Source organism: Fukomys damarensis, unplaced genomic scaffold (assembly GCF_012274545.1).
Source record: "Fukomys damarensis isolate Sample0158 unplaced genomic scaffold, DMR_v1.0_HiC HiC_scaffold_35, whole genome shotgun sequence".
NCBI classification, from domain to species: Eukaryota; Metazoa; Chordata; class Mammalia; order Rodentia; family Bathyergidae; genus Fukomys; species Fukomys damarensis.
In genome coordinates, this window is record NW_022900947.1 from 27,296,961 (window position 1) to 27,322,992 (window position 26,032).

A 26,032-nucleotide genomic window follows, 5' to 3' on the forward strand; every position below is an offset into this window, starting at 1 on the left:
TCCTTTTCTAGGTTCCTTTCCCTCTTATGAAAGATCTATCTTCCTATTTCCAATTATCTTTTAATTTGCTCTATTTATACTTGGGCTTCTCACATAGAGAAATGTAATTTTTAAGCTTGTGTGTCTGATTTATTTCAATTAATACTATGTCTCAAGGTGTATACATCTTCCTACAAATCTCTGAACTGTGCTGCTATAAACATGAGTATGCATATATTACTGTATGTAATATGATGTCATTAACTCTTTTGTCAAGATACCTAGGAGGGGAATATAGGGATCAAATAGAATTTCTACTTTTAGCTTTTTTGAGGAATTGCCATATGGATTTCCGTAATAGTTATACTTGTTTATATTTCCACCAACATCGTACAGGGTTCCTTTTTCCCTGCAGGCTCATCAGCATTTGCTATTTGCTTTCTTGATGACGACCACTCTTTCTGGAGTAAGATGGAATCTCAATATTGCTTTAATTTGCATTTCTCTAATGGCCAGAGATAGTAAACATTCTTTCACGTATTTATCCGTACTTTGCTGGGAAATGTCTACCCATTTCAGTGTCCATTTAGATTTTAAAATTTATAGTTTTTAAATTTAATTAGATGGCAAAATGTAGGAAACTTCTCATGTCAAAGATCGTACATGCTGTTTCTAAAAATCTTCACAGAAATTTATTTAAGCTATTATGCATCATAAACATATTACATAAATAAAATTTAATCTTTTAATTGGAACTTCTTCAGATTATCAAAATGCTAGGGTAGATCTTTAAGAAATTTAGCATTGAATATGCTATTGAATATATTTTTTTTAATCTAATCTGAGCAGGTCATCACTAAATATTTTTTCTCATCATAACACTCATTAACCAAGTACATAAAATTTTGCCATTAGTGCACTACTTAAAATAATGCCTAAATCATAAAAGTCAAAGTGCTACAGTAAGTACTAGAACATAATAAATTTACTTAGGACAACACGCAGACACACTGTCATTCATGTTATTTAGTATACTTTAAGTAACCATCTTTTAGGGACTTGCCTAAATATTTAATGAGCAGGTATCAAGATGCCATTAAATCCTTTTACAGGGAAAAACTGAAGATCTGAAATGTTAACAAAATCTTCTTTACCTGGTATGGAAATTGTCTGCAAATACTTTTTGACTCTTAGCTGTCTAGACCTACCCAGTATTTAAATAGAAGTCTTCTTTGTGTATAGCCAGGCAGATAACTTCACTGATGTTAATGGTGCCATTAGGTGTAGTAGACTTATCATTTTCATAGTAACTCAAGAAGCCTCCTTCCAAAATACACCACTTTTTATTTGTCTCTATAAATTAAAATAAAACAAAAATCTTTAAAACATTGAAACACAATCTAAATATCCTACAGGGTTTTAAATCTTGACTAGATAAAAATAAATATATTTCCAATTTTTCTTAAACAGCATGACAGTTTTGCATAGAATATATAGTCACAGTTTTTATTCTCAAAAATATTATAATCTAATAGCAAGGAATGTATCAGACAGAAATGACTACTGATGAACACAGAAGTAGGCCGATCCATAAAACAGTTATTGCAAAATAATTCTGATGTCTGTAGAGAGTTACAGAGAGGAAACATTGTAGTATAAAAAGTAAAACTATACCTACTGGTGAGGTAGGTATGTAAAGGAAGAAGCAGTCAAGACTTGCGGTATCTTTCATGTTTTGTTTAGGGCATATAAAATGCATCCTGTACAGGGTCGCCACATTACGGCACGCAGGCCAAATCAGACCATCATCCGTTTTTGTAGTTCAAGTTTTATGGGAACAAAGCCACACACATTTGTTCATGGTTTGTCTATGACTACTTTGTCACTATAAGTGCATAGCTGAGTTGGCCTACAATATCTAAACTTTACAACAGGTCCTTTTAAGAGAAGTTTGCTGATTCTGGATTTGATAGGTGATAGGAATGGTTGAAATGGTTTCAGGAGTGGAATACAATCAGATTTGAGTTTTACACACCGTACTTACTGTGAAAAGTGTATTTGAAAGAGCCAGAAGAAGGGAGACAGGACACAGTAGGGGCAACTGAACTGGAGCCTGGAACATGCTAAATAAGCATTCTACCACTGAGCTTCAGCCCCATCTTTATTAAGTAATACTACAAAGGAAAAATTGCTTAGAATTTTCACTTTCCTTAGATATAAGGAATTATTTTTAAACTATCACTTCACTATCCTATTTTAGAGCTCCGAAAAATGGCATAACACAAACTGTAAGTTAATACAAAGAATGGAATTATATAAGCGATATTCAATTTTTAATTTGAAACACACAAGATCTATAAACATTAAGGCCAAGAGTCTATAGATTAGATATATGAAAAAAAAAACCTATAGGTTAGCCAATTTCTTAAGTCTGCTCACTTTACAGTGGTTATTTTTTTATAAAAAAGACAATGTATCACTAGGAGAAACACTCAAAAGATAGAAATCCTAAGAAGTGTAGAATCGCCATATTCTGAAAAATAGATTGGCAAATGACAAGGCAAATCATAACTAGCATAAGCAACCAGTATAAAGAAATTCTTTACAGGTACTGGAAAAGAAGGCTAGGAGAGGTCCACCATGTTCAAGTGGAAAGTGATGTGTTATTCAAGACTCTCAAATCCCGAGTCACAGAAAAATAGCATGAAAGGTCCTGATTTTTAAATAAATAATCCTTGTTCTAAGATATATAAAAAGAAAAGGACATTGTATTAATCACAGATAATTACGAAATAGCTTCAAAACAAGGTGATATGACTAGAAAAATCTTCATTAAAAACTAAAAAGAAATGGACAATATTCAATACACAGATAAACCCTGCACAGATGAGAGTTGTATCCTGTGTTGTCACCATTGGTTTGTAATCCCGTGAAAGGGGAGATGTGATTGGAATGGAAACTGTCAGGTGGTCCTTTTTAGGGCCTGGCATTCAAGGAAGAAGTCACCCTCAAACTGGAGTGATCAGACAAAACTTTCCAAAACATGCATCTTTTCAATAGCCCTTTATTACTTGGGAGGCACATTTCTCAAAAAAACATGAACTCCAAGTTAAAATTATTCCATAATTCTGAAAAAGAACAGTATGAGGAAAGTCACAGAAAGAGGAAAATGCAGAAACCCTACTTGGCTGGACAATCAGATTACACAGGAAGGCAGGAAATGGGAAACAATACTGCAGGTTCAAGGCAGAGGCCAGGCCTGCAGTCGCCAGTGACAAGTGCTGGGGAGTTTATGTTTCTTGCAGTAGACAAGTGGAAGACATTTGAAGGCCTTAAACAAACAGTGTCAAATGAATGATGCAAAAGTAAACATGAATGCAAACCCTAATATGTAACAGAATTTACATTGGGAAACAAATGACAAATCTCTTTTAAAAAGTTGCATACAAACTCATTTTAAATTAGGAAAGTGGGCTGGAAAAGATTAAGTCTTTTCACATTATCATTTCTATAAGCATTTTTTTTTTTTTTTGCTTTATATTCCTAAGTGAAATGGCCTGCAGGTCAGACAAGGCAGGCACAGTTACTACCTCTGAGGACCTAGAATAACAAAACTGTGGTAGAAAGTCTTGACATTCCTATTGATTTGGGAAGCAATGAGAAGTTTTGGCAAAATTACATTGGACAATATTGGTCCGCTTAGGCCAATTTAGATGTGCACTCTTGCCTTTAAGAAATGTCAATACCCTCCAGGAAACCCTCTCTGTTGCAGAAGTCTTACTGTTAATAAGTTTCTAGAGCATTTCCAACAATATAAACTTGGGGCCACAGAATGGGTAGCTGTCAGGTCTCAACAGGAGCTTGACAGGAGCTTGGTTATGAGATTAAGGAACATGGATGAACTGATCAGATATTATTTCTATTCTATTTTGATATTTAGATTAGAACAGGAAAGAAAAACAGTATAGGATTTACCCAAAAGCAAGCTAACAAGTACAGAAGTCACCTTTTTAAATGCTAGGATAGAAGGATATGGATTCTCTACCTGGGTACCCTGTGAGCTACAGACTGTAGGAAAACACACCTACACGCAAAAACTAACTGGAAGCCAGGAGCAGTATTTACATGTAATCTCTCACTATCCCTTCTGCTCAGTATTATGATCATCCCAATATATTTAGGTGGTATGTACTATTCTACATATTTTATATATATTAACTCAACTGAGTAATCAGAATAATGTTGTTACATCAGTTCTATTATTATACCACTTCCATGTACTCTTTTCACAAACATTTAAAATTCAATTGACTTTCTTAAGGTCACCCAGGTATTTAGCATTTGAGCGGGAGTATAAACCAAGCAGTTGAATTCAGGAAGCTACACTCTTAACCACTGCATGACATGCCTGTTTCTGCTTCATGTTGAATGACTTAAATCAATTTAACAGCTAAAACTTGGAAACAGCCCATTTGCCCATCAGTTGGAAACTGGATAAAGAAGATGTGGTTTTTCTATAAAATGGAATACTACTCAGCCATAAATAATGAGAAATTAGATTCATTCATAGGAAAATGTGAGGATATACTCCTAAGTGAAATAAATAAGTCACACATGTGTAAATGCCAAATAGTTTCTCTGGTGTGAAAATCTGTAATAGTACATAAGATCCTAATGAGATAATTGACAATGTGAAATAGGAAGAAAAGGGCTAAAGGCGTAGGGAAAGTGGGAAGGGTAGGGGAAAGCTAATAAGGGAAAAGAAAAAAATATGAGAAAATGAAAAAATGGAAATAAAGTGTTTGTAAATGGGGAGGGGAGAAGGGGGTGAAGGGAGGGCAGGGTCAAGGGGGAAAAATGAGAACCAAGACCTGTCATGTAAAGGTACAGTATCCCAATAATGACTGTAACTGTACTGTATACCTAAAATGTACCAATAAACTAAATTTAAAAAATAAAATATATTGGGTGGAGAAGCAGTTGTATCTTCTAATATATAGATGCATGATAAATCTGAAATAGATAAGGCAAAACTACTACTTTTCAAAATCACAAAGTTTGTTTCCCGATGGAGAATTTCATAACCTGATCAAATTCAGCATCCACTAAAATCACGAATGCACATCAGGATGCCTTTTTACTTAAATAAATATGTTTCAGCCTTGGAAAAACATTTTTAAAGTATACAATGTAGGTTTTATATAGAACAAAGGATTTTCAAAAATCTTTAATGATAATTTATGAAATTAAATATAAATAGATCGAAACAGAGTTTCCAGTAAACTATATCAACCACTTTCTTTTTAAGAAAGCAAACACTGTGTAAACAAATCAAGGTAAGATACTAAGGAGACAACTATGGTTCAGGAACAAAGGAAAACAAAAATAGGATGTTACTATTCAGCTCTGTACTTAGATTTACAAGAGCTATCAATCTTTCTTTTCATGAACACTAAACTGAGAAAGAAAGAAAAAAAACAAAATACAAATCCGTCTTCATAACCAAGAGCTAGAACTTAAAAATCCTGAAAGGTGAACTGACAATGTGAATCTCTGTAGCTCTCTGAAGGATACAAGCATTTTATCCTCAGCCTTAGTCTTTGCTTTTAATCATTTCGTTCTGCAGACTTGCTGACAAGTGCTGATGGAGTGGTTTTGTCCAGGTGCAGGCCTTCCAGAGGCAAAGGTGACAACTGTACTATAATCTGTAAATCTTTCCAAATAATTCATTCTTTCCATGAAGCTGATATTCAAAACAGTAACACTACTGCAGAATCCTGAAAGGAGAAAAGAAACCCAGAACTCTGTTTCCTCATAGTTCTTTTCCTCTGTCATTTCTAAGAGGGCTATTTTTGAATAAAAGATGCTGTGTGTCAGCAATTATATCTTTTATCCAGTAGTCCTCCCTTTTCCAAGGGGGAGGTACACTCCCACACTCTCACTGAATGTCTAAAATTGTAGATAACGGTGTGTGTACATCTATTTGAGGGTGTATATGTATATTTGTGAGTATATATGGTTCTTTCCCATAAATACAAAGCTATAGTAAAATTTAAATCATAAATCAGGGACCGTAAGAAATTAACATTAACAATAATAAAACAGAACAATTATAAAAACATACTATCCTACGAACTTACTCATTGTTTATTTCTATAATTTTCCATTTAATATTTTCAGCTCTCAGATGACTGAAAGTAATTAAAACCCAAGGAAAGCCATTAATATGATCAAAAATAAAACATTAACATGTGACTTGCTCTCTTACCCTGCTAATAATTGATTTAAAGAAATGGTCACTCTTTCAACTAACATTTGCTCTGTCAACACTGTTTTGGACACCAAACATTTGATAATCCTGGATGAGCCAGAAAAAGACAGTACCTGATGGAGCTACAGAAAGAAACTGAGCAATGGAATTACAGAAGAAGAAGAAACAAAGAAATGAAGAAGGAATTATCTTCCTGTGAGAATCGCCATGAAGAAAATATGCAGTGTTCTATGCGAGAAAAGAGCTGGCAGTGGTAGGATACTTCAGGAGGGTGACAGAGAGGCCTGCGGGCTATGTGGTAATTATGTGATCCCTAGTGAGTTAAGAATACACCCGCGAAGAGTGCCCTCTTCAGAAAACAAACAGAAACTACAAAGTTGCAGATGGCATTTCTAGGAAGACGAGGAAGCCCCATATGGTTAGGCATGGGCAGGTACAGAGAAAAGCCAGGAGATCAAGCGGGTAGCAGGAGAAGATTTGCCCAGGTCATCACCAGAGGCAGGAATGAGAAGCTGCTGCATGAACTTGGACAATTTAGATTCCAGGGTCCATTTACATTACAGATCAGTAGGCCTGTTTTATGAACATTTAGAGCAAAGCTAAGGCAGCTCCAAGATCCAAGGATGTGGACTACATCACAGGAAGGACGCGATGGTAAATGGGGCTAGGATGGTGTCGGCAGAGGTACTCTGAGTTGGAACTACAGAACTTGTGATGAATTAGAAGAAAAGAGTAGAAGCAAATAACTTGATAAAAGATTATTTTCAAATGAAATCATTTCTAACGTGCTGCACAGTTGCAACTCAGCAACTCACTTTGACATTACTTTCAGAAAGATGTTCCAAATGGGAAAACAGCCCTAAGTAATCCATATATGTAGTGAGCCCTCTCTATTTGTGGTACCAAATCCACGTATTTAACCAACCATGGATATCAAATAGTGGAAGAAAAAAATCTGTATCTGTACTATGTACAGACATTTTTATAGTCAATATTTCCTTAACAACATAGTATAAAAACCACGCACCATTTCCATTGCATTTGGTAGTGTGTCAGGTAACTATATTATACATAAAAATGCTTTAAAGTATATGGGAAGAGGTGTCTAAGTATTATACCATTTTAAACTTTTATAAGTAGATCTCAGTGTGCACAAGGGTCCTTAGAATCAATACTCCATAGATACCAAAGGACGACCATATAGATATATCAGTTTCTGTTTTAAGTTAAGAAGTTCTGACCAAAAACGTTATTGACTTATGAAAGATAAAAGGAAATATTTAATTATAAATGTTCCATCAACTCAGAGTTCAGTTTAAAAAATCTAGCTTTAAGAAAATATTAAAGCTGTTAAATTTATAAAAATATTTTAGCTTAAATGATGATTATCATATATATTGCAAAGCTTAAGGAAAAAAATTTGTATTTCAAATTCCCTGCTTGATCTTTGTGTAAATGAAGTAGTTTGAAGAATTAATCTATAAGATACCCCATTACCTAGAAAAAAACGTAATAGAAACTTGCAAATTTATTGATGAGTACAGTGACATATTATTTTAATAACTGTTATAGTCAATTCACAGGTTATCCAGATACTTTTAACCTCCCTTGACCAGTTAAATTTTAATTAGCTAAGGAATAAATATTGATAGGAAAAATAGAAGAGTTTTTATATCTCCATAAAATTTTTCAATTATTAGCTGAGTAAAGGCAAATAATAAAAATCTATTGCTCAAAGAACCAAAAACATCTAAATTCAAGGACAAAAATGCTCTCCCATCCTACTGTTTCTTGGCTGTCACTCACAATGTGATCAAGGCCAGAAAGTCATGGTAATAATTATAACACAAGTCAGGTATAAAATTTTGCTTCATGATAAGCTCCTTCATTTTTCATGTGGAAACTGGCACATCAACTTTCCTGCAGAATTTTTATGAGGATTATAAATGAATGCACACAAAGTACCTAAAGCAGTACTCTATACATAGTACATACTCACTAAAGGACAGGCATTGTTTTAGGAAAATTTCGTAAAATACAGTTAGTCCTAATACAATGTAACAGAAAATCTGAAATCCAAAATGTTGCAAAGTCTGAAACTTTTTGATCCCTAACAAGACACAAATTTTAAACTTTTTGAGTGCCTTATTACCTCTCAAAAGGTTTCAGACTTTGCAACATTTTGGATTTTGGATTTTTGGATTAGGGATGCTTAAGCATTAAACTGTGTATAAATTTCAAAATCTTAAAAAAAATCTGAGATCCGAGACACCTCTGGTCCCGGGCATTTCCAATAAAAGATAAATAATGTGAAAAGACTTTATACTGAAATAATCACTTTTTCTGGGGGGTACAGGGGTCCAAACTCGGGACCTTGTGCTTGCAAAGCAGGTGGTACAACCACTGAGCTAAATCCCTGGCCCCTGAAATAATCACTTTAATTTCACAAGTATGAGGATTAATATTCTAAAGTGAGGTCTCATTCTATTGTTCCCTCTGATGAGTAATTCTGCTGACTTATATCACCTTAGGAATCAATATTAGGTTGCCAAACCAATATATGTCCACTGTCAATTGGCTTGTATAAGGTAATCTCTCTTGCATATTTTTGTTCCAGTGAGACTAGGCTCATCATATTTGCCTGCCAATATCTCTCAATGTAGTTCAAATGCAAATAGTACAAGCAGAAGGCTACATTATATTCGTTTTTACATCCCCAATGCCAAGACCAAACCCAACACAAAGAGTAGCATGATAAAGGGATAAATGATCAATATGCTTCTGCTCAGACAATTACTTATAGCTAGAATATGCTGTTCAATCAGAGATGACCATAATTTTTTTGAAACCAGGATCAGGTTTCCTTTTACACACACACACACACACACACACACACACACACACACACACACACACACACACACACACACAGTTCTAACTGGAACAAATTTAGTAATATAACAATATTGACTGAATATATACCAGGTTGAGCATTCCTATTCTGAAATTTCAAGCTATAAGACATTTTTGAGCACCAACATAATGTCCCAAGTAGAAAACTGCACATCATAAAACTGATCCACATTTAAAATTATTAAAAATATTGTATACTATTACCTTCAGGCTGTCTTTAAGGAATATATAAAATATTAATGATTTCTTATGATGACACTTGGGTCGCATTTCCAAGATCTCCAGTTGTGCACACATGAATATTCCTAAATGCAAAAACATCTGGAACCCAAAATCCAAAACACCTCTGTCCCATGTGCTTCAGACAAGGGGGCTCAACCTATGATAAAATCTTGACAGTTCTTCCTATTCGGGCTCATCTGTATTGTCTAACTGGTTAGGAAGGGACTGAGTTCTAAATTTCTTATTTGTCTGTCTGTTTAGTTGTTTTGGAATAATACGTGAAAGCAGAAACAGATTTGTTTGGCTCACAAATGTAGACATCAGTGAATTCTGTCCAGAATTCACTCAGCATTCTAACCCAGCACTAAGTCCTTGCTGAAGTACCAAAAACAGTACCTGCACCTAGAAGCATTTAATTTATAGATGCTCAACTAACATCTCTACTATTAGACCACATCTAATATCTTAAAGGGAAAAAAAATCAAAATTTAAATCTTTTGTTTTGATAATGAAATAAAGTTTTATCTGGAAAAAATATCTAAGAGGAGCAGAAAAGTTACCTTCAAGTAGTTTTTTCTCTGAAGATACTTTAGAAGCAGAAGCAGGAGCTTGATACAAGAAGTCACACAGGAATGTGGCCTGGGCAGGCTCTGGACTTAGCCCAGTGTCAGAATGAATATCATGTTGAGGGAAATCTAGAAAAATTAATGAAATAATACATTATATAAATAATTACTCCTTGATGAGTACGTAGGTGAGTTTTAAATGAAAGGAAAATGGCTTCCAATTTACCACTGAATATAGAAGTTTATTTTATTTTGCATAAAATTTGCAAAGAAGAACTGAAGTCATACTTATTATTCATGTATGAAAATTAGATTTAATTTTGGTGGAAATGATTATGTGGGATTAACTATTTCAGTCTTTCATTCATAAGATTAAGGAAATATTGGGCTGGGGATTTAGTTCAGTGGTTCCACCACTTGTCTCACAAATGCAAGGTCCTGAGTTTGATCCCCAGCACAAAAAAAGAAAAAAAATTAAGGAAATATAAAAGATGCCTTTCCTGAACTTTTTCTTGAAATGACATATAAAAATATTTTAGCAATTATATTTTTCTTCATTCTGATGATTTTAGTTGAACAATAAACAGATTTGTGCTTCAGTCCTTTTATGGCCAGAGGAGAAGAGAGCAGGATAACTGCAGTGCAATGGACAAACCTGAGAACTTGTTATGGTACAGAAATTCCATCTGCAGACTCTGTCCAGCTTTCTTGGCCAACAGATAGGGGGTGCTGTGCACAGGGTCTCCAGTGGCACACATGACATCTGCACCACTGAAGAGCAAAGCCATCGTTTCCAGCACATCTGATTTCACTACAGCAGCACACAGAGCCTAGATGTTAACAAAAACACACCTTTAAAGGGGAGTGCATGGTTCTAGCTAGGAAAAGGATGGAAGTTTGACAATTCACTTGTGAGATGGAATTTGTTTTCCTTTTTTTCCTATGAAGGCTTTTAATAACCATGTTCTGAGGTAGGCAGTAGGCACAAAAGGTCTACTTAGTATGATATTCAATTACAACTCAAACCTCCAACCCTCCATTCACTGTTTTACTGTGATGTCCTCCTTTCAAATTTTCCAATCCATCCTAACTGCTTTCAAAGGTACTTTGTATGTTTGATAATGGCTGATACTAACAAAAATTTTAAAACACCATAGTAAATGTAATAGTGAAGTATCCACAGAATGTTTTGCATGTGAATGATGTTAATAATATTTTTGCAACTTCATCAGAAGCTGTAGAATTTTAAGCTTTCATTGTGCTTGAGGAATGTGAAAGGTAAGTCTAAAGACCTTTGCTTTGGGGACAAGGAACCAGAGGAGGAACAGTAAGCAAGAGGCAATGAAGCAACATTATTGACTTACATTATACAACATCCTTGTACAAACATCCAAAAAGAGACTTGAAAAGTCTTCTTTCTTAGAAGGAATAATCTACCTCTACACCTGTCCGTGCTATTCTGGCATCCTCAGACTGCAGTTTGTTGCCTTCCCATTTGCTTCCACACATGAAGCACCCTGACTCCACATCCCAACTCCACCTGAATGTTCAGCTTCCGACTCATTGCACTGCCTCCTTCTAGACAAACTACACACAGACAGATGGGTGGTGACTCTGCCCTCTGTGACACAACCTAAGACATTGGCAGGAGCTGTTCCCAAGGGGAACGCAGAGAATACATCCAAGAAGACCCAGGATTCACTCACGGTCCCTGCCCTAAGGGTCAAATGGTAAGAAAGAACTTAACTTTTCAAACCGGGCCAGGCTGACCTCTGGAATTCCCTTTACCTCACAATTAAGAAACCTGAATTCTTACAACTGATTTTAAAATAATTTGCCAGGAGTCTTATGCAAATTCTCTCTCTCTCTCTCTGGGTCTTAAAATTTTCACGTGCAAAGTATAGGTGTTGAGGAAAAAAATTTCTGTATATTCCATTCTGATTGTCTCTAGCACCTCCTCAGTTTAACCACATTTCTGCTCATTTCCTTTCTTGTCACTCTGTTGTTTTCCTTCATGACACACTATCCTGGCTATTGTGTATTTAGTGAAATCTAGGTGTTTACCCTCAGTCTACATTATATATATTTTTCCCCAAAAAAATATGGACAAAGGTCTTTTTTTCCAAAATACTCAACACAATGCTACTTACCTAAGAATCTTTTCCCAATAAGCATAGCCATTAAAAAGCATAAAGGAACTGAAAACAATTAAATATTATCATCTGAACATTAAAAGAAATGGGTATATAGAGGAATTAAATAACTAACTAAAAGCATCCTAGTGAAAAAACAGCTATTTAGAAAAAGAGGTGGGAATATTTAACAAAGATATTTGCCAAAAGACCAAGTGGGCAGCATAAAATATTTATAAAAAGAAAAACAAGACTTCAAGTCCACTGTATTTAACACACTATAGTTTACAATACACTGAATAAATTGTCAATGTTGGTGACACTGTTCATAATATAAAAAGTTACATTTTTGTAAAAAAGAGGAAGGGTTCAAAGTTTTAAGAATACTGAGGATAGGTTTGATTTCGTTGAACACTATAGTTACAGAGGAAAAATTTATTTACCTATGGTAATAACTACTCATGTAAAATAAGGAGAAAACCATTGGTACAGTCTCACAAAAGGACATACAATAATTAAACAATAATTTTTTCAAATAGTATAGGACCTTTTATTTCTTATCAAGAATCTTGGCACATACTTAAAAAGGCATTAAAGTCCATATCAACTGTTATGTTTTATTGAATACCTTATTTAATTCTTCTTTGGTCAGAGAGGCCAAAAGAGTTTTTCTGAATTTTCCTTCTCTATATTTCTGAGTAATAAAGTTTTTTCTCTTTTCTACTGGTGAGTCCATACGTAATTCTTCGTCCTTTTGAAGGTTACCAGCCCAAAAATCATTTGCTCTTTTGTTTCCAATGACAATAAAAAGCTGAAATATTTCAAAAAATTATAAAACACATCAGTTCATGAAATGTATTGGAATCTTCAGAAAGCTAGCTTTCATTATAAATTAAAGCATAACTCAGTTTAAAATGCTAAAGAATATATGAAAGACAATTCTTTCAAGAAGATGAAGTGTGAAAGCAGGTGTATCTGTTTTTTTTTCTTTTGAGACAGGATCTCACTATGTAGATGAGACTGACCTAGAACTCACTATGGAACCCAGGCTGGTCTTGAACTCACAGCGATCCTCCTGCCTCAGCCTCTGAGTGCTGGGATTACAGGCGTGTGCCACTAATGTATAGCCTATCTGCTCTACATAATAGCAAAACATTAACTTGGAAAGGAATGCAAGCCAACAAACTGCAGGTAGTCTTATTCTAGGAAGCTCATATTAAGATACATTTAATCAAAACATAGCAGATGGACTAATGCTGATGAGAGTTGAAGGGGAGAGGAAAATGGAGATGAGGGACAGCACCTTCAACTCAACAGCAGTTAAGAGTTCAGCCAAGATGTGGAATAGTAAATTCTGCCACATATCTAATGTGGCACCATGCTCAGTTAAAAAAGAAAGTTCTTAATTTTGTAAGAGCTATCGAGCCTTTACACAGTTACTCTGCTAAAGCTCCTTGTAGTTTTTATTTAAACAAGTACCTTATTTAAAGGTATCTGAGTTGCTTTATCAAACAGGTTATAGACATTTTCTTAATGTGTTGATGGCTTCACAAAAGACCATGTAAAGAAATGCTGCCATCCCACTGCACACCTCTACCTGGGTCTCATCACCACCAGGGAAACAGGACTCACCTCTATAAGTTCATTACTCCAAATGCTGGCATCCATTTTCAGACTTCTAACCTTGGAATCTTTTGGTCCCAAAGATCGATGTTGTCCTAAAGTAAATAATAAGTAAAATTCTTAATTGTTTAATGAATTTATATTACTTCCTTTAAAAGAATGTGCATAGGTTTATATACATGTAAGAATGTGAATAATATAACCTTAAAACATAATAATACTCTGCTGTTGATAGCACTAAGCAGTTTATAAAAAAAAACCACACAAAGCGGGTAACATCAGTCATCTTTATTACTGTCCTGCCTTAGAATTAAACTTATTCTTTCGGTTTTCATTAGTACACGTTTAGTACTTCGTGCTCTCATTCCTCACGGGGAGTTGGTACACGCACACAACACATTTCAATTCTCATCCCCTTTCCTTCCATCTCTTGATTGCCTTCCCATTGTAAAAGATCTATTTCTCTACGTCCTATTATCTATTATTTTGTTCTTTATTTCTATTTTGCGTTTCTCAATTAAGAGAAACTGTCCAATATTTAAGCTTGTGTGTCTGGTTTATTTCATTTACCATTATGGTCTCAAAAAAAATTCCAACACTACGGTCTCAAAGTGCATCCATTTCTCTGCAAATGCCTCACATTTGTTTTCCATATGGAAGAGTTCTCCATTTCTTTATCCATACATCTACTGCTTCCAAGAATTATATATGAAAGTAAAAAAGGGCAAAGAATGACATACAGAGGGGAATGGAAAGTTTTCAGAAAGCCTGATAGTGTTAACATGACAGACTCATGTAAGTTGCACAATTAAATAAAAAAATTATGGTTGAACAATCATTTGAGAGTAAATAAGAGTAAGTGAGAAGGTGCGGATCCTAAGGAAAGAGAACAGACAGGAAGCACAGCGGAAAGGCCCAGGACCGCACACAGCTATCTCCTGGAAGGAGGTTGGAGAGGAGAAAAAAATGGGAAAAAAATCTAATGGAGAGGGTGATTGGCTGATGTTTTTCATTGTTGCCACGAGTGTTACTTAGCTGGTGAGAAAAGCTCTCCTGGTATGAATGTAATTGATTAGGGCTGTACAAAGGTATGAAGGGTTCTAGGCAACTCTTGTAGCTGCACTACTCGTGACATGGCTGCAGCTAATGTAAGAGCTCTTCTCCTACAATCTGTCACCTGGTACTAAACTCTAGTCCTGTACTGATCACAATGCACTATAATTACTATGAATACATTTTTGGAAGAAATTTCATGTCTTACAGATTTGTTTACTTGCCCAGACTAATACATATATATTCTAGGTGAAGTCTGTGTGTGTGTTATGTGTATGTGTGTATGCACTTATGTCTGTCCATCTGTCTGTTTGCAACAGGGAGACAGAGGAGTCCTTCTGATACAGAGGAGACAGAACGGAAAACTGTAGTAAAGTTTAGTGTGTGGTTAACTTTCTCCAAGACCTCTATAAACATTCCTGTTATGAGATCCATTTCCCTCTACTCCCTGAGATAACTGTCTGAGCTCTCAAATTCACTAAGAAGCCAGGCAGTTAGGTGTTAATATATCAATCAGGAAACTAGTCAGGTTTAAGTTACTTTTATGAATATTAATACTGTTTAAAAACGTATCTACATATTCTTACTAAAGAGATGCCAGATCCATACAGGAAGTTTACAGCTCAGAACAACACTGATGTGAAAATACATCCTAAGAGAACAGTGCAAAATGGACAATCCTTCATGAAAAGTTGCAAGCTTGTGCTAGTGGCATTTCAAAGTCTAAAAATTTTAACACTGTTTTTAAAAATCTATACATGAACCAACAAGCGCAAAATATGGTTACATGCCTGAAAATCAATTTTACATCTGAGTCATGCATAAGAGGAGTGTAGAATTATACAACATTTCTAAATTGGATTTAAATGTAATAAGCTGTCTCTGGTTCTATTTTCCACATATTATACACGATGACAATGAGCAGTCAGTGCCAGCGTGCCACAGAGCGGCAATGAGCATAACTTAGCACTAATTACCTGCACACTTCTTACAGATGACAACACAGAGATTGATGGATGCCCAGTCAGGATCTGGGGCTTTACAATCTGCACAGCTCCTGTTGGACTCATTGAACCAGATCTTCTCAGCTACTTCGTAATCAGAGAGAGTTTCTGCTATTGATTGCTGCACAGCTTCAATCCAGTCTTGCTTCTCTTTCTCAGACTCGGCTGTAAAGCTGAAACAATTAACGTTTCTGCATTATCGATCTCCCTTGTAAAGGCCAATTAAGCAGTATGTTCAGTTTGCATATTCATTTCACTCACAAATTAAAAACTACTGAAAATTATGCTCACCAGGCAGCTCTGGATTATCCTTTCTGTTAAAAATCATCTGATTTAACAAATCGATTTTCTCTCTTTAAACTTTCCACATTGTTTATGATTTTGTTTACATATCTTGAACCAAAATTGCCACAAACATTTTTCTTATCGAGATATTAAAAAACTTGTTACATCAAAAGCTTAAAAAAGGGGGCCAGGGATTTGGCTCAGCGGTACGGTGGCCTGCCTTGCAAGTGCAAGGACCCGCGTTCGATGATCCCCGGTACCAAAAAGCTTAAATAAGAAGCCATGTTTCCTAAATAGCAGTTATATAATCATTGATAAGGAACTGGCAGAGTTTCAAGATCCCCGGAATATTTTGAGAGATAAGTATGCCTAGTCCCAGACTAACCTACCAAAGACACCACTGATTTTTTTTTTTTCAAACTTAAAAATAATTAAAAAAAAAACTTAGGAGACAGTCCAGATGGCTCTGGGAAGTCAGAGAAGCTTTAAAGCTTTAAGTAGATACTATTCTAACACATTTGTAACTCATTTTTAGCCATGTCCTTGTTATTCTGCTTCTTAGTATTTCCTGAGCACTTGACTGAAGGGATAAAACATGAAACAGCAGTTCACTCCTTCAGGAAAGATGTACTGAGTGCCCACAGTGTGCCAGTGAGGGTGCTACACACTATGTCAATGAATAACAGAATAATCCATCACATTACGATTTTTGTGCTCTGAAGGTTCAGATGACTTGAAATATAATGAAAATAATCGCTGGTTAACACTTCTAAATAATCTATGAAAGTACACAGTTTACATATATTTTCTAAAGCACTTCATAATTTCATCATTATAATACTAATAAAATTCTGAGTTGTTTCAAGTTATACAGGAGATTATTGTTCAAAGCCAGTATCTTTATTTTCATTTGAGTCTAAGTTCCAGTCTTTTTACTTTTATTTACTTTTTGTGTGTGTCTGAGTTTTTTTTTTTCCTTTTCTTTTGTTTGTTTTGTTTTGGAAGTCTGTTTTCAAACCTAGGGCCTCAGGCATGCCAAGAAATCACTCTACCCCTGAGCTACATCCCCAGACCCAGAATATGCAAGTGTTAAAATGAACACTTGCTTTTTTTTAACTTCATTGAGTTTATTGGTACATTTTAGGTATACAGTGCAGTTACATTCATTATTGGGATCTTGTACCTTTACATGACAGGTCTTGGTTCTCATTTTTTCCCCATACCCCTGCCCTCCCTTCACCCGCTCTTCCCCTCCTCATTTACAAATAGTATCTTGATTATTTGTGATAAATGAATTAAAGTAGCTGTGTTCAATAGTGATTTTTGTGTATACTGTATACTATGTCTATGAGTTCATTATAAATTATTAAAACATTATATACTTTAAAAATTTTGTCAGTAATGGAATTACTAAAGAGTACAATATACACGGTAAAGTGCAAAAATATTTAGATCAATAATTGTATGGGATGCATTAAATTCTGTATTCCCTGGAACCGAGGCTCTGAAGGAAAGCATGCGGAACAGTGACAAGTAGGGACGCAATGCAAGAGGGATGGTATCTGATTAGGCTAAAAGAAGTAAATAATGCAACTTAAAGACAATGTAAAATGTGCTATTAAATTATTCTAAATGTGAAGAAATATGTCACACATTTATTGATTAAAAAGTAAATATTCACCAAATCTACTAAGAAAAAAGACTTTAAGAAAAGAAACTGCTCAAAGATCATGAAGTAAGGATTTTTATAGGTTGCACAGTTATTTAGTCTACTTTTATAAGGTGTTTTTATGTGCTGGCTATTAAGTCAGAAGACATGGAAAGGATACATGTTCATTTTTAATGTCCTATAATGGATAAAATCACTACTAGTATTATAAAGATGGGTTGCTGAGCTTTCTTGCAGTAATATAAAAGTTTTAAAATAAGCTTACCTGAAACTCCTGTAGGGAGTGATTATTTCAAAAGACTGTTTCACAGTTCGATCCACTTGCTTTACATTTGCTACATTCATAGGAATTATGGTAATACCAAGTCCACTCTTAAAATCCTAGTTAGGAAAAAATATTTTTAAGAAATATGAACAAACAAAAAAACTCCTGGATTTCAAAAGTATAGTTATAGTTTTTTTCTAAAATCCAGTAACTCTTAAAATTTTACTGTATAAATGTATATGGAATGAAACAGATCCAAACAGAACATTGGCTGAAACTACTTTTTCTCATCTTAGGTAGCTACTTTCAATACTTTATAACACTGCACCATTCTAAGGCTGGCAGCTGCGCTATTATAAAATATGGAGTTTTTCATATGAAAGGTAAGTTGCTTAGGCCATAAATACTGACTCACACCTTGTTTTTGAAAGTAAACATTATATTGACCTTTATTTAACTCTGTAAAGGAAACTAACAACAACCCTAACCACGTGTCCAAATTCCTAGATTGCAGGGCCAAATAATATAAAATTAGCATAATTTATGTTTATATGAAAAGATGGGTAAACTGAGGCCTGAAGAGATTAAATTTACACGGCAGTGCAGCCAGTTGAACAATCTGTTCAAATTGTTCTTTCTTAGGTTCCTATAATAGGCTATCCCTGATGTGCCACCTTATTTTTCTCATCATTTACTTACAAAGACATTATTTATCAATGTAGTTTTATCTCATTTCCAATACGTTATTGCTTTTCTTTTTCTTAAGATTCTTAAAAAGCTCTTCTAATGCTACTTTGATATCAAAACTATTTGTTCAACATCTAGAATCACTATGTACAGCTTATCTCAAGAAAATTAGCAATTGTCCAAATGCTACAAAGAGATTGCATCCTAGAAGTACTAAAATTTGTGAAACATTATCTGCTTATACGGGTTTTAGAATACAAATTATCAAATAAATAATCTCAACAGTTTCCAAAATATAACATGTACCTGAAAAGGGAGTTATCTTTGTGAATAAAATATGTTGCGAATACCTAAACTAAGCTGAGAATAGCACAGCCATACTAAATGGAAAGTATAAAGAAACGAATTCATTTTCAATAACAACATTCGCCAAAGACTATTTTAGTAGGGCTAACAGAAAGAAGCAATTCACAGCATAAGCAAAAAGAGGAAGTATTTTCTCATCTCTCATACATCTACAAGTGGCCATTTTTTCCTAGCTTTGGTCAGTATAATACCAATCAGTGCCAGGTGGGTTGGAGACAGTCAGACATGTCTTAGATGTCCTTTGCATTTCTAGGGAAATTACATCAATACGCAGAGAAGCTACTTTAGAACTTTAGAATCCTGGATGTGAAAAGCCTGAGGACTAATTCTTGTTCCCTGAGGATTCTAGAGTGTGGAAAAAAAAATAGAAAGACCTGGCAGTGTAAACTCTTCACTGCCTACATCAAGAGGTTGCTCAAAACAATTCCCTATCTTTTTAAGCACTCCCTTAGGGTTTTGTTTAACTAATTAATTTTATTGGTACATTTAAGGTATACATTCAGCATTGGAAATTTGCACCTTTACATAATCCATCTTGGTTCTTATTTTTTCCCCATTCCCCTGCCCGCCCTTCAATTCCTCCACTGGGGAAAAGAAAGATAGGAACAGAATTAACATGAGAAAAAGAAAAAAAAAATGGAAACAAAGTCCCTTAAGGCTTTTGTGCTTAACACTAATACATTCTTAACTACTAAGTATAGGAAAATAATTTTATACTAAGTTTCCTTCCATTGGCAACTGTACTGCATTTCCACTCACAAATTTTAGAAAGGCCTTTCTTATTTATTATGTTTATTGCACAAGTATTTAGTTAGAATAAGAAAATGACATTTAAAAAAGAAATCACTGGTTGATTTTTTCTTTCCTGACAAAAGAACAAATGGCTCATTTTATCAGAGCATAAAAGGCACAAATTGAGAATCAGTAGTATAAAAACAAAAATGCAGAGAAATGTTGAGTGTTGCAAAATAATTAGGAAGTACTATATGTCCACCTCATAGCCCACTGCATGAAAAATAACACCCACTGTGATATGTATGGACAGATGAAACATTAAGCTTTTCTAATTGGCCACATCCTAATAAGTTTTAGCATATCATCACAGGGTTGCACTTACTTATTAAATTGTAAAAGCAAATTCTCTATTATCTATAGCAATACTCTTGCTGGATAATGAAACTATTGGACAAATTCCTAATGAATGTGATTGGGAATTCAAACTCTCTTTTACAAATGAGGGAACAAGGAAAGAAGAGCAAAATGAGACATACTTAAAAAAGAGATTTCTAATGGCTCCCCTCCCTAAAGAGAAACTCTATGATGAATTCATATACTTGGATTATATGTTCTTCAAACAATTCTCCATAATGAGGCTTTTGACAACCACTCCAGATTATATTCTGCAATAAAGGCCTGACCTGTGAGTACTATGCTTTACGAAGGGCAGAGGCATGTAATACTATGACCATCAGACTAGCAGATGGTATGAATGACAACTTTTTATGGAAACTGATGAGTGTTATCAAGGTTCCTGACTGAATAGATGGTCTTTGGTTTCTACAAGCAAGTCATGCAATGACTACATTCAAAGCTGCAATTTCTGTTAAGCTGGCTCAACACTCCAAAGTTCTCCCAGGCAAGGCAAAGTTGATTTGTTTAGCCTCAAAAACTGTAACCCATTTATCAGCTGCTTGCCATGGCCATATGGTTTCGAGTAATTAGAGTATCTGCATAGCTCACCAACACAAATTGACTGTAAAATATACATGAGTAACAAAATAAATGTGAGTGCTCTCTAGAGCTATTAAATATGAAACAACTATATTTTCTATTAAAAATATTTTTGGTGATACTAAGTCCTTTTTTCATACAGTATTTAGAACATATTTAGACTATTAATCATTCTTAGATGCTTACTAAAATTATCAGTGATTGTGATCTCACCCTCTCAATCTGAGATTTGACTTCAAGACTACTTGGTCAGTACCTAAAAGTCTTTACTTAACAAAAACAAAACTACACTATACTGAGAAATACTGAATTAGATAATAGAAGCTGTTATAGAATTTAGACAGGATGAGTTAGGAATATTTAACTACCGGGATGTAAACATTTCTTTGCCTCCTGTACAATATTTTTAAAATGCAATCAGAAACACACACACACACACACACACACACACACACACACACACACACACAAACAAAACAAAAACAAAAAAAAGAAACACTTGCAATCATTAAGATCACAGACCAAAAATAAGCAGGCCAGAACACAATGAAATACTCAACTGTCAAGATGCCAAATGATCAACTGCTAAATTCTGTACTTGTGTTCAAAGACTAAAAGCATCTTCATTGTATTGTTTTAATATCTACTTGTATAGTGCTTTGAAGTTTAAGGACTGCTATAAACTTGCATTTGATTTTCTAAATACTTTTGTGAAGACACTGCTACCTGTAAATGGGAAAATTAATCCTAGCAAAGCCGTGTTTATCAAGTACCTGGAGTGTGCCAGTAATTATACTAATTTTTGTATCGGAACAGAAGTATAAAACAAGGTACTTACCTTGGGGAAGCTTATAGTTTAAGGAGAAAATGAAAGTAGTAATACATGCAGTGAAAGAAAAAGAATCCCTAATTTTAAGGAAAGCACTGGAATTTAACTCAAAAGTAAGAGTTGAGTTCATAAAAAGGCTTTTCAAAGGAGGTAACACTGACTGGTCGAAGAACAAAACCCAGACCAGCTTATTGTTGAGGTATCTCTCTCCTCATTCAGTTCATTTGTTGACAAAGAGGCAGTACCCGCAGCCTCACTTTGGTGAGGATTCATTTAATGCAGTAAAAATGCCTAGGTGAATGCCTGGCACATACTGAGCGCGACACAGGTCTAGTTAACTGTTGTTATTATTATTTTCTATGTCTTGAATTTGAAACCAATTGAATGTCTTATCTATTAAAAAGTTAATTACAAGAAAATACATGTTCAAAAATAACTAGCTGACAGAAATATATTTTAGAAATGGAACAAAATGTGAATGTTAAATGTTCAGGAAAATTAAAAATAAATTACCCATTAACTACAATCTGATTGTGAGTTCTATTTTCATCCTGAAAAAATAAGCATGAGCCAAGGATGAACCAATCCTTCAACCTTTAAAATGCTATAAACTGGATTGAAAAATATAACAAAAAAATTCAGTAGGTAGAACTCTTCTATAAAGTAACAGCCAAAAAAAACATTGCAGAGTAAGCAATATTTTGCATTTAGTTTTCTGCAACAGGATATAGGATCTCAAGAAGTATGAATCACACAACTAGCAGTGAGAAACCCCACCGGCACCCCAGTGTCACAGCAGAGCAGGATATCGTGGCCGGGGTAATGACCAATGCAGCCCCGACAGTCAGGTCCAGGGAAGAATCTTAGTGGAACCATTTATTGGCTATAATACCATCAGCAAGTTATTTAGCTTATCTAGATCCCAACTTTCTCATTTAAAAAAAATGCAATATCTATCTTATACAGCACTGCTATAAAAATAAACTGAAGAAAGATGAATTAAAGTTTCATACATCCTGATCATCTTTTCATGTGAAAGTTCTAAACAGAATTTATCATCAACAAAAAAATTTCATTTTTTTAAATGACAAAGTATTCACACCAGTGATTCCTTATTATTCAGATAGGAATAACATTAAATATTTACGAAGATATTGAATTTATACAAATTTGTAGCAATGCAATATGGCTAAAACTCCAGTGAAAGCAAAATGATAGTTTAATTCCCCAAAAGAAAAATTCAGCAAGAGTTTATTAACCCCAAATCTGCTGAAATCTCAAACCTATTTTTAGAAATACTGGATGCTAGATTTCCCTGCCAGGAATTTAAGAACTCAGTGCTTAAACATTTGTTGAAAACAGATGTGGCATTGTATGACACTGGCACCAGGCTTCCTAGGAAACACCAGATGCAGAGTTTGGCCAGATACAGAACCCAGAGAACGTGGGGCCACCACCTACATCCTGTAGCTTCTTTCTGTGCCACACAACCCAGAGCCCTTTGAGGCATATTTAAATTCTATTAGAGATTCATTTTCATGCCAGCACACCAGGGGACATTATGTTGGGGGAAAGGAGGGGGAATAAGGCTCTTGTTATACTCTGATTTGAAAATGCTTAATCAAGTGAGTTTATGTAGTTAAAACTCATTGCCACAATTATCATCAAATGGTTACCCAAACCCATCAAGCTAGACATCTGGCTGTAATGAATTTGCTAATATTAACATGATATTTAAAAAACTCTTCAGGAAGAGATGAGACACTGGCTGTCGGGAAAACATAACAAATGGAGACAAAAGCCAATTCCCTCAAATATACCACATGTCCACTTGCAGAAACTCCATCCAATTAGCAACACTGTGTATGTACAGAGATAGAGATACATATACATTTCAAAGTGTTTCATAGTTTATTATCTAAATTTTTAAAATACTGAATTGTATATTACTTGTATAACAAGATAAATAAAATAATTGTTCCACAATACAAAAAATTGTAAGCTTTGAACTAATTTTAAGTTTAATTATACAAGCAAAATCGTACAAAACTAAAACTTAAAAGTAGCTCAGAAAAACAATGGCAGAAAATATGATATAAAGACTCATATATTAATTATATAAACAGCTTAAAGAAACTAGCAAGAAAGACAATACAATCCCCATCCATGAAAAGATTTAAGAGATAATTTGTAGCACCCAAAATCATAATTTTTAAGAGAAAAATATTTATCATAATTTAAACTCTTCAGAGAGGATAGCAACTTTAAATGACCATTAATTCAAGTTTATTAAATACTTTTGCAGACTATTCGCTTCTTTCCTAGATTTCCTGAGGAAACAATAGTAAATAAAATATTCGTTCTATTAATTTAGGAATTTGAAAATTGTAACTCCAATATTTTTAGTATTAAAATGTAACTGACACCTGTTCAGCATTTTAAATATAAACAACTCTTTAGGAAAAGGTGACAACAAATCTTGTCAAAAAAGAAAATTCAAAACCAAAGACAGGGCTATCCAAAAAGCTACCAGAAATCTCACGTGTATATCACTACATCATTCCCAGCAGGAAGGGCACGAGCAGTGATCGGGTGGGTTACCACTTGTCCTACCTCCCAAAGTAACACCTGTAAGTGAAAAGGGACCTACTCAGCACTTGCTAAATGAATGAATGGATAAAGTACTGTGGTGACGGTAATCACCTGTACAAATTCAATGATATAAACTCATTTTATACAAAGTTGAATAACATGAAAAATGCCATAGCACACTGCAAGTATATAAAATATGAGAAGAGACAAAAATAAAATATTTTAAGATTAAAACAGGGTGAGGCTGAGAAATGGTGCTAAATATTTAAGGGATAATTCCAAGAGGTAACCAGGTAGAGAATTATAGTGCCAGTTTTGACTATGCCATTTCCCTCTCTGATAGATGTTTTTAGTTATCTACTTCTTTATTCTACTTCTCCTTAAAGCATATATGGAAAAAGAAAAAATTAAAATTACCTAAGTGGTAGCTAATAAAATATTCCATAACATGTTTCCTCTATACAGTCCAATAGCTACTTCAGGTTTTAGTTCTCACAATAAATGAATAAGGAATATATGAATGAGGAAGGAATATAATATATATAATGAATATATAATGAATAAGGAATATATGCTAATAAATGAACAGGAATATAAGGGACCAAACAAAAATGAATTTTTGAACTGAGAAACTAGGAAAACCAAAGTAGAGCTAAGTCCATGCACTAAACAAAGTTGAGACCAGTCACAGAACTGACGAAGAGAACATGAAGACAGGCAACTTCCCTAATATCCTCATGCCATTTCTCTTTAAGAAGAGAGAATGTCAAAGATACAAAAGCAATGATTAAAACAGTATCTTAGTGGTTATTTTACCTTAGAAAATACACATTCTTGATTCAGTGTAAGAGACTGATTCAAAAAAAGGAAAATAATTACTCAAAATAATTTGTGAGGATGCTTCACACCTTAAGGTACTTATTCAGAGAAAAAAGCTCCAGGAAAGCTTACTTCAAAAGTAAACTTCTAGACACACACACTGCGTTAAAGGAATTTACAGGAAATAACAGGTGAAAAATATCTCTACTTGTTTTCAAACACTTTTCTTTGATGCTGACTTTGCAAGTGGAATTTAAAAAACTCCCTCCAATGAGGCATATTTTTGTAACAAGCACCTATATTCAAAAAAAGGAATTAGATTGTTGAGGGAGGATTTATGGGCCGAAAAATTAAAATCTCATATAAAAATTGAGTTTTTTAATCAAAAAAGCAGTAACTATATATCCATTTAGGACTACACACAAATCCTCAAAATTTAAAAATTACCACTAATAATTCTTCATTTCCTACTTAAATATTTTTCGGTATTTAAATGTTCCAAAATATTTAATCTAGAAAAAGACACATTTAAATTAAGGTTGACACCAAAAAAACAGTTATAGCTTCCAAAGTATAGATGAAAGAAACACTGATGTTAATGTGGTTGAACGCTATTTTTATATATGTCCTAACTCAAAAAAAGTATCTTGCTCCCTTTAGTTAGATGTCCTTCATTTTGGAAAGAGGAAAACACATTAGAGTAGCATTTTATACTACGTGGTACTGGAATCACCTCTCACTGTACTACCAAATACCTATCATTTTATTTAGGAAACCAAATTCCATCATCCCTTTCTCCAAAATTCTGAGTCAAATGATCTAAACCAAACTTAGCAAACTGAAATTTCACCATGTGGCTCAAGTAAAGGCCTAAGAAGTAATAATCCACTTCCCTCCTTTATATAATGCTAATTTTAAAAAGATTAACTTAACTACCTGAGTCAATCAGTAGTGGAACAAGAATGAAAACCCTAACTGCAATCTCACATTTCAATCACCTTTGGGGTAAAGGCACTCTTTTCATGA

General features: G+C 34.3%; 1 protein-coding gene across 5 annotated transcripts in view; it reads right to left on the reverse strand.

Annotated features, from left to right (window-relative positions):
* Positions 1-26,032, reverse strand: part of Arap2 (ArfGAP with RhoGAP domain, ankyrin repeat and PH domain 2) — a 179,444-nt gene that overhangs the window by 92,000 nt on the left and 61,412 nt on the right. For all 5 annotated transcript variants that reach the window (XM_010613702.3, XM_010613703.2, XM_010613701.3 and 2 more), the window contains 7 exons: positions 17,983-18,098; positions 15,737-15,936; positions 13,716-13,801; positions 12,712-12,894; positions 10,607-10,781; positions 9,946-10,080; positions 1,188-1,332 (listed from right to left, as the gene is read on the reverse strand). In XM_010613702.3, coding sequence (XP_010612004.1) covers positions 1,188-1,332; positions 9,946-10,080; positions 10,607-10,781; positions 12,712-12,894; positions 13,716-13,801; positions 15,737-15,936; positions 17,983-18,098 — 1,040 coding nt within the window. The remainder of the gene's footprint in view (positions 1-1,187; positions 1,333-9,945; positions 10,081-10,606; positions 10,782-12,711; positions 12,895-13,715; positions 13,802-15,736; positions 15,937-17,982; positions 18,099-26,032) is intronic.